Source organism: Oncorhynchus mykiss, unplaced genomic scaffold (genome assembly GCF_057628025.1).
Source record: "Oncorhynchus mykiss isolate SJ-2025 unplaced genomic scaffold, ASM5762802v1 scaffold93, whole genome shotgun sequence".
In the NCBI taxonomy this organism is placed as follows: Eukaryota; Metazoa; Chordata; class Actinopteri; order Salmoniformes; family Salmonidae; genus Oncorhynchus; species Oncorhynchus mykiss.
The window spans coordinates 2,827,607-2,837,500 of record NW_028322092.1 but is presented as its reverse complement, the minus strand read 5'-3'; the positions used below and the strand labels follow the sequence as shown (position 1 = coordinate 2,837,500).

Below are 9,894 nucleotides of genomic sequence, written 5' to 3'. Positions count from 1 at the left end.
CAGCTGTACTGGTGGCTGTGTAAGGAGGGCAGCAGGACGTTCTCATCGGTGTCCACCTGGCCAAACCTCAGGGTCTCCTGGGTGTCGTTACAGAGCACATGGTGACTGATCAACAACTCCTCCGCACCTTCATCCCCGTTCTAGAGAGAGGAGGGAGGGAGGGAGGGAGGGAGGGAGGGAGGGAGGGAGGGAGGGAGGGAGGGAGGGGGAGAGACAGAGAGGGAGGGAGGGAGGGGGAGAGACAGAGAGGGAGGGAGGGAGGGAGGGAGGGAGGGAGGGAGGGAGGGAGGGAAGGAGGGAGGGAAGGAAGGAAGGAGACAGAGAGGGAGAGAGAGAGAGATAGAGAGGGAGAGAGAGAGAGAGGTAGAGAGGGAGGGAGGGAAGGAAGGAAGGAAGGAGAGAGGGAGGGAGACAGAGAGGGAGAGAGAGAGAGAGAGAGAGGGAGAGAGAGAGAGAGAGGTAGAGAGGGAGGGAGGGAAGGAAGGAAGGAAGGAGGGAAGGAAGGAGAGAGGGAGGGAGACAGATAGGGAGAGAAAGAGAGAGGGAGGGAGGGAAGGGGAGAGGGAGGGAGGGAAGGGGAGAGGGAGGGAGACAGAGAGGGAGAGAGCAAAAAGAGAGAGAGAGACAGACAGAGAGGAGGGAGGGTGGGTGGGAGAGAGACAGAGAGAGAGATCGAGGGAGACAGAGAGGGAGAGATGGAGGGAGGGAGGGAAGGGGAGAGGGAGGGAGCAAAAAGAGAGAGAGAGAAAGTCAGGCGGGGAGAAACATGTTCAGCACTGTGTGTCCACGGGGCTCCCCTCGTATATCAATCAACTGTAGATGTTGTGGTCGGCCGTCACATCCTGGCTTGTGGGAGAGTGACATCATATCTGGAAAGACCACAGCCTCCTGACCACAGCCTCTGTTGGGGGTGCTAACCATGTCAAGGCCTGACCCAGTTCCAGGACTTAATTGTTTTTAATTGGTCTTAATTGTTTTAATTGTTTTTAATTGGTCTCTCTCTCACTGACTGACTACAATATACACACTACACTATACCATGTATCTGAGTCTCTCTCTCACTGACTACAATATACACACAACACTATACCATGTATCTGAGTCTCTCTCTCTCTGACTACAATATACACACAACACTATACCATGTATCTGAGTCTCTCTCTCACTGACTACAATATACACACAACACTATACCATGTATCTGAGTCTCTCTCTACAATATACACACAACACTATACCATGTATCTGAGTCTCTCTCTCACTGACTACAATATACACACAACACTATACCATGTATCTGAGTCTCTCTCTACAATATACACACTACACTATACCATGTATCTGAGTCTCTCTCTACAATATACACACTACACTATACCATGTATCTGAGTCTCTCTCTACAATATACACACTACACTATACCATGTATCTGAGTCTCTCACTACAATATACACACAACACTATACCATGTATCTGAGTCTCTCTCTCACTGACTACAATATACACACTACACTATACCATGTATCTGAGTCTCTCTCTCACTGACTACAATATACACACAACACTATACCATGTATCTGAGTCTCTCTCTCTCTGACTACAATATACACACAACACTATACCATGTATCTGAGTCTCTCTCTCACTGACTACAATATACACACAACACTATACCATGTATCTGAGTCTCTCTCTCTCTGACTACAATATACACACAACACTATACCATGTATCTGAGTCTCTCTCTCACTGACTACAATATACACACAACACTATACCATGTATCTGAGTCTCTCTCTACAATATACACACAACACTATACCATGTATCTGAGTCTCTCTCTACAATATACACACAACACTATACCATGTATCTGAGTCTCTCTCTACAATATACACACTACACTATACCATGTATCTGAGTCTCTCTCTCTCTGACTGACTACAATGTACACACAACATTATACCATGTATCTGAGTCTCTCTCTACAATATACACACAACACTATACCATGTATCTGAGTCTCTCTCTACAATATACACACTACACTATACCATGTATCTGAGTCTCTCTCTACAATATACACACTACACTATACCATGTATCTGAGGCTCTCTCTACAATATACACACAACACTATACCATGTATCTGAGTCTCTCTCTACAATATACACACTACACTATACCATGTATCTGAGTCTCTCTCTACAATATACACACTACACTATACCATGTATCTGAGTCTCTCACTACAATATACACACTACACTATACCATGTATCTGAGTCTCTCTCACTGACTACAATATACACACAACACTATACCATGTATCTGAGTCTCTCTCTCTCTGACTGACTACAATATACACACTACACTATACCATGTATCTGAGTCTCTCTCACTGACTACAATATACACACAACACTATACCATGTATCTGAGTCTCTCTCTACAATATACACACAACACTATACCATGTATCTGAGTCTCTCTCTCACTGACTACAATATACACACTACACTATACCATGTATCTGAGTCTCTCTCTACAATATACACACAACACTATACCATGTATCTGAGGCTCTCTCTACAATATACACACTACACTATACCATGTATCTGAGTCTCTCTCTACAATATACACACTACACTATACCATGTATCTGAGTCTCTCTCTACAATATACACACTACACTATACCATGTATCTGAGTCTCTCTCTACAATATACACACAACACTATACCATGTATCTGAGTCTCTCACTACAATATACACACTACACTATACCATGTATCTGAGGCTCTCTCTACAATATACACACTACACTATACCATGTATCTGAGTCTCTCTCTCACTGACTACAATATACACACAACACTATACCATGTATCTGAGTCTCTCTCTACAATATACACACTACACTATACCATGTATCTGAGTCTCTCTCTACAATATACACACAACACTATACCATGTATCTGAGGCTCTCTCTACAATATACACACTACACTATACCATGTATCTGAGTCTCTCTCTCACTGACTACAATATACACACTACACTATACCATGTATCTGAGTCTCTCTCTACAATATACACACAACACTATACCATGTATCTGAGTCTCTCTCTACAATATACACACTACACTATACCATGTATCTGAGTCTCTCTCTACAATATACACACTACACTATACCATGTATCTGAGTCTCTCTCTACAATATACACACTACACTATACCATGTATCTGAGTCTCTCTCTACAATATACACACTACACTATACCATGTATCTGAGTCTCTCTCTACAATATACACACTACACTATACCATGTATCTGAGTCTCTCTCTACAATATACACACTACACTATACCATGTATCTGAGTCTCTCTCTACAATATACACACTACACTATACCATGTATCTGAGTCTCTCTGACTACAATATACACACAACATTATACCATGTATCTGAGTCTCTCTCTCTCTGACTGACTACAATATACACACTACACTATACCATGTATCTGAGTCTCTCTCACTGACTACAATATACACACTACACTATACCATGTATCTGAGTCTGTATCCGGGGGACCGATAGATGTTGAACAAGTCAGGCCCACCGTACCACTGATTCAAAAGGGGTTAAATGTGGACGACTCATTTCGGTTGAATGCATTCCGTTGTGCAACTGAGTTAGGTCCTCAATTTCCCATTCCTCTTTTTATTGAGAACACTGGGCTTTGGAGAGGGCTTCTCAAACACACTAAAAGTTAAAGAGTACGCAATTCCAAAACAGCTCAACGACCGAGGTCTGTGAATTACTTGAAACTTTTCCAAACACATCCACCCCCCCCCCCCCCCTCCACCACACCACACCCAACACAACAGACCCCAACGTCAGAGAGCTTCTCATGAACCAGTACAACCTCAACACAACAGACCCCCAACATCAGAGAGCTTCTCATGAACCAGTCCACCCCCCCTCCACCACACCCAACATCAGAGAGCTTCTCATGAACCAGTCCAACCTCAACACAACAGACCCCAACGTCAGAGAGCTTCTCATGAACCAGTCCAACCTCAACACAACAGACCCCAACGTCAGAGAGCTTCTCATGAACCAGTCCAACCTCAACACAACAGACCCCCAACGTCAGAGAGCTTCTCATGAACCAGTCCAACCTCAACACAGCAGACCCCCAACGTCAGAGAGCTTCTCATGAACCAGTCCAACCTCAACACAACAGACCCCCAACATCAGAGAGCTTCTCATGAACCAGTCCAACCTCAACACATCAGACCCCCAACGTCAGAGAGCTTCTCATGAACCAGTCCAACCTCAACACAACAGACCCCCAACATCAGAGAGCTTCTCATGAACCAGTCCAACATCAACACAACAGACCCCCAACATCAGAGAGCTTCTCATGAACCAGTCCAACCTCAACACAGCAGACCCCCAACATCAGAGAGCTTCTCATGAACCAGTCCAACCTCAACACAACAGACCCCCAACATCAGAGAGCTTCTCATGAACCAGTCCAACCTCAACACAGCAGACCCCAACGTCAGAGAACTTCTCATGAACCAGTCCAACCTCAACACAACAGACCCCGACGTCAGAGAGCTTCTCACGAACCAGTACAACCTCAACACAACAGACCCCAACGTCAGAGAGCTTCTCATGAACCAGTCCAACCTCAACACAGCAAACCCCAACATCAGAGAGCTTCTCATGAACCAGTCCAACCTCATCACAGCAGACCCCAACGTCAGAGAGCTTCTCATGAACCAATCCAACCTCAACACAACAGACCCCAACGTCAGAGAGCTTCTCATGAACCAGTCCAACCTCAACACAGCAGACCCCCAACATCAGAGAGCTTCTCATGAACCAGTCCAACCTCAACACAGCAGACCCCCAACGTCAGAGAGCTTCTCGTGAACCAGTCCAACCTCAACACAGCAAACCCCAACATCAGAGAGCTTCTCATGAACCAGTCCAACCTCAACACAACAGACCCCAACATCAGAGAGCTTCTCATGAACCAGTCCAACCTCAACACAACAGACCCCAACATCAGAGAGCTTCTCATGAACCAATCCAACCTCAACACAGCAGACCCCAACGTCAGAGAACTTCTCATGAACCAGTCCAACCTCCACACAACAGACCCCAACATCAGAGAGCTTCTCATGAACCAGTCCAACATCAACACAGCAGACCCCCAACATCAGAGAGCTTCTCATGAACCAGTCCAACCTCAACACAACAGACCCCCAACATCAGAGAGCTTCTCATGAACCAGTCCAACCTCAACACAACAGACCCCCAACATCAGAGAGCTTCTCATGAACCAGTCCAACCTCAACACAACAGACCCCCAACATCAGAGAGCTTCTCATGAACCAGTCCAACCTCAACACAACAGACCCCCAACGTCAGAGAGCTTCTCATGAACCAGTCCAACCTCAACACAGCAAACCCCAACATCAGAGAGCTTCTCATGAACCAGTCCAACCTCAACACAACAGACCCCAACGTCAGAGAGCTTCTCATGAACCAGTCCAACCTCAACACAGCAAACCCCAACATCAGAGAGCTTCTCATGAACCAGTCCAACCTCAACACAACAGACCCCAACATCAGAGAGCTTCTCATGAACCAATCCAACCTCAACACAGCAGACCCCACCGTCCCATTGAGACAGAGTGACCCCAGAGTGACCCCAGGGTGACTGTGAAAGGAGGCCAGCAGTAAAAAAAAAGCTCAGAGTTTAACAGCCAAAAACACTGTTCTGCTGTTGCTATTGGAAACCGATGGGAAAGTTTTTACCTCATTAAACCTGGTGGACGGGACGTTTTTTCCCCATTCGGACGGGACAGCTGCTGGCACGAGTTCAAATCCATGCCCTCTTTATAGAGGAACGCCATCTGAGGCTGACCTTTCAACTTCGACGCGCTGACTTCTAAACTGCCAGACATCTTTAAGATGCCGTGCTAAGCCTTCTTTAAAGATCGGTATCGGTTAACAGAGACTCTTCATTAGGCTACACGATACAGCCATCTTCATCCTCTTATCGTCCTCTTCTCTCTCTCTCTATAAAAAAAACGGCTTTATGTGGACAAATATTACCTCCTGAGATATGTTGATAGTCAATAAAAACCTGCTTGTTATAAACAGGGTTTTTAAAAAGTGACAGCTCTCTCAATCAGCCCCCGACGTCCCAGCAGACACCAGAATATCAATTTCTATAATCCGGTCACATACTACATTACTCCTCCTGCTGCCTGTACCCACATTAGTCCTGGTTACGTAGGCATATATGGGCCTCTCTATGTCACACAGATCTACGCTAGACGTGACAAACTAGAGACGGTAATTGTAGACGGGAGAGAAACTTCTAATCACGTGGAATTGGATCCTTGCCACGCAGAAGTTGGTGGTAAGACAATGGTTAAAAACCAGACAATAAAATAGATCAAGGAACAACGACGGTACCTAAAGCCCCCTGTTTCCTGTACGGGGCCGTCAGAACCCTGGTACATCTGCTGGGAACAGAAACCTGATCTGTCTTTAACTAGCGATGGATCTATCTTCTCTACCCCGGGGGGTGGGTGGGGGGGGGGGACAGAAACCTGATCTGTCTTTAACTAGCGATGGATCTATCTTCTCTACTCCGGGGGGGGGGGGGGGGGGGGGTAAAGACGAGCTGGATCATTCAAACAGGAACAGAAAAAAGCCCTGCTCCCTCGTGATTTCCTAAGTGCACATTTGGTGTTCTGTGAGAAAGTAGAGTGTGTAAATACTACTGTGTTTTACTGTGGCTAAACCCTAAAGCCACTTCCCTGGGGAGAGGATAGGGAGAGGATAGGGAGAGAGGGGGAGAGGGGGGGAGAGGATAGGGAGAGAGGGGGAGAGGATAGGGAGAGAGGATAGGGAGAGAGGGGGAGAGGGGGGGAGAGGATAGGGAGAGAGGATAGGGAGAGGATAGGGAGAGGATAGGGAGAGGATAGGGAGAGAGGATAGGGAGAGGATAGGGAGCGAGGGGGAGAGGATAGGGAAAGGATAGGGAGAGAGGGGGAGAAGGCTGGGTTTGGAGTTGGGGGGTAGGCCTGCCTGGGGTAAGTTGGTTTGAGGCTGGGGGGGTAAGCCTGCCTGGGGTAAGTTGGTTTAAGGCTGGGGGGTAGGCCTGCCTGGGGTAAGTTGGTTTGAGGCTTGGGGGTGTAGGCCTGCCTGGGGTAAGTTGGTTTGAGGCTGGGGGGGGTAAGCCTGCCTGGGGTAAGTTGGTTTGAGGCTGGGGGGTAGGCCTGCCTGGGGTAAATTGGTTTGAGGCTGGGGCTGGTTGTGGGGCTGGGGATGGTTAAAATCTCCCTCCCTCCCAACCCCTGTCCCCTGGTCCAATCAGGATCTAATGGCCTGGTTCAATCAGATCCACACCTCTCTGATGTCTCCACACACCTGGCTGGCTGTGTAGAATCTACCAGACACACACCTCTCTGATGTCTCCACACACCTGGCTGGCTGTGTAGAATCTACCAGACCCACACCTGACTTGCTGTGTGGAATCTACCAGACCCACACCTCTCTGATGTCTCCACACACCTGGCTGGCTGTATGGAATCTACCAGACCCACACCTCTCTGATGTCTCCACACACCTGAACTACTACTTCAAGGTCTCAGAGCAAGTGACGTCACTGATTGAAACGCTATTTAGCGCCCACGCTAACTAAGCTAGCCGTTTCACATCCGTTACATGTGGAATCTACCAGACCCACACCTGGCTGGCTGTATGGAATCTACCAGACCCACACCTGGCTGACTGTGTGGAATCTACCAGACCCACACCTGGCTGACTGTGTGGAATCTACCAGACCCACACCTGGCTGACTGTGTGGAATCTACCAGACCCACACCTGGCTGGCTGTATGGAATCTACCAGACCCACACCTGGCTGGCTGTGTGGAATCTACTAGACCCACACCTCTCTGATGTCTCCACACACCTGGCTGGCTGTGTAGAATCTACCAGACCCACACCGGGCTGACTGTGTGGAATCTACCAGACCCATACCTGGCTGGCTGTATGGAATCTACCAGACCCACACCTGGCTGGCAGTGTGGAATCTACCAGACCCACACCTCTCTGATGTCTCCACACACCTGGCTGGCTGTATGGAATCTACCAGACCCACACCTCTCTGATGTCTCCACACACCTGGCTGGCTGTATGGAATCTACCAGACCCACACCTGGCTGGCAGTGTGGAATCTACCAGACCCACACCTCTCTGATGTCTCCACACACCTGGCTGGCTGTATGGAATCTACCAGACCCACACCTCTCTGATGTCTCCACACACCTGGCTGGCTGTGTAGAATCTACCAGACCCACACCTGGCTGACTGTGTGGAATCTACCAGACCCACACCTGGCTGGCTGTGTGGAATCTACCAGACCCACACCTCTCTGATGTCTCCACACACCTGGCTGGCTGTGTAGAATCTACCAGACCCACACCTGGCTGGCTGTGTGGAATCTACCAGACCCACACCTGGCTGGCTGTGTGGAATCTACCAGACACACACCTGGCTGGCTGTGTGGAATCTACCAGACCCACACCTCTCTGATGTCTCCACACACCTGGCTGACTGTATGGAATCTACCAGACACACACCTCTCTGATGTCTCCACACACCTGGCTGGCTGTGTGGAATCTACCAGACCCACACCTGGCTGACTGTGTGGAATCTACCAGACCCACACCTGGCTGACTGTGTGGAATCTACCAGACCCACACCTGGCTGACTGTGTGGAATCTACCAGACCCACACCTGGCTGGCTGTATGGAATCTACCAGACCCACACCTGGCTGACTGTGTGGAATCTACCAGACCCACACCTGGCTGGCTGTATGGAATCTACCAGACCCACACCTGGCTGGCTGTGTGGAATCTACCAGACCCACACCTGGCTGACTGTGTGGAATCTACCAGACCCACACCTGACTGGCTGTATGGAATCTACCAGACCCACACCTGGCTGTGTGGAATCTACCAGACCCACACCTGGCTGGCTGTATGGAATCTACCAGACCCACACCTGGCTGGCTGTGTGGAATCTACCAGACCCACACCTCTCTGATGTCTCCACACACCTGGCATGGCTGTATGGAATCTACCAGACACACACCTCTCTGATGTCTCCACACACCTGGCTGGCTGTGTGGAATCTACCAGACCCACACCTGGCTGACTGTGTGGAATCTACCAGACCCACACCTCTCTGATGTCTCCACACACCTGGCTGGCTGTATGGAATCTACCAGACACACACCTATCTGATGTCTCCACACACCTGGCTGGCTGTGTGGAATCTACCAGACCCACACCTGGCTGACTGTGTAGAATCTACCAGACCCACACCTGGCTGACTGTGTGGAATCTACCAGACCCACACCTGGCTGACTGTGTAGAATCTACCAGACACACACCTGGCTGACTGTGTGGAATCTACCAGACCCACACCTCTCTGATGTCTCCACACACCTGGCTGACTGTGTGGAATCTACCAGACCCACACCTGGCTGACTGTGTGGAATCTACCAGACCCACACCTCTCTGATGTCTCCACACACCTGGCTGACTGTGTGGAATCTACCAGACCCACACCTGGCTGGCTGTGTGGAATCTACCAGACCCACACCTGGCTGACTGTGTGGAATCTACCAGACCCACACCTGGCTGACTGTGTGGAATCTACCAGACCCACACCTGGCTGACTGTGTGGAATCTACCAGACCCACACCTGGCTGACTGTATGGAATCTACCAGACCCACACCTGGCTGACTGTGTAGAATCTACCAGACCCACACCTGGCTGA

The 9,894-nt window shown here is 48.9% G+C and overlaps 1 protein-coding gene across 1 annotated transcript in view; it reads right to left on the bottom strand.

Moving 5' to 3' along the window:
* Window positions 1-9,894, bottom strand: part of LOC110513475 (intermembrane lipid transfer protein VPS13B) — a gene marked incomplete at its 3' end in the record, with an annotated part of 690,119 nt that overhangs the window by 120 nt on the left and 680,105 nt on the right. The window contains 1 exon segment of the mRNA XM_090228566.1: window positions 1-140. This exon segment is cut by the window's left edge and continues 120 nt beyond it. Within this exon segment, the coding sequence (XP_090084692.1) occupies window positions 1-140 (140 nt within the window).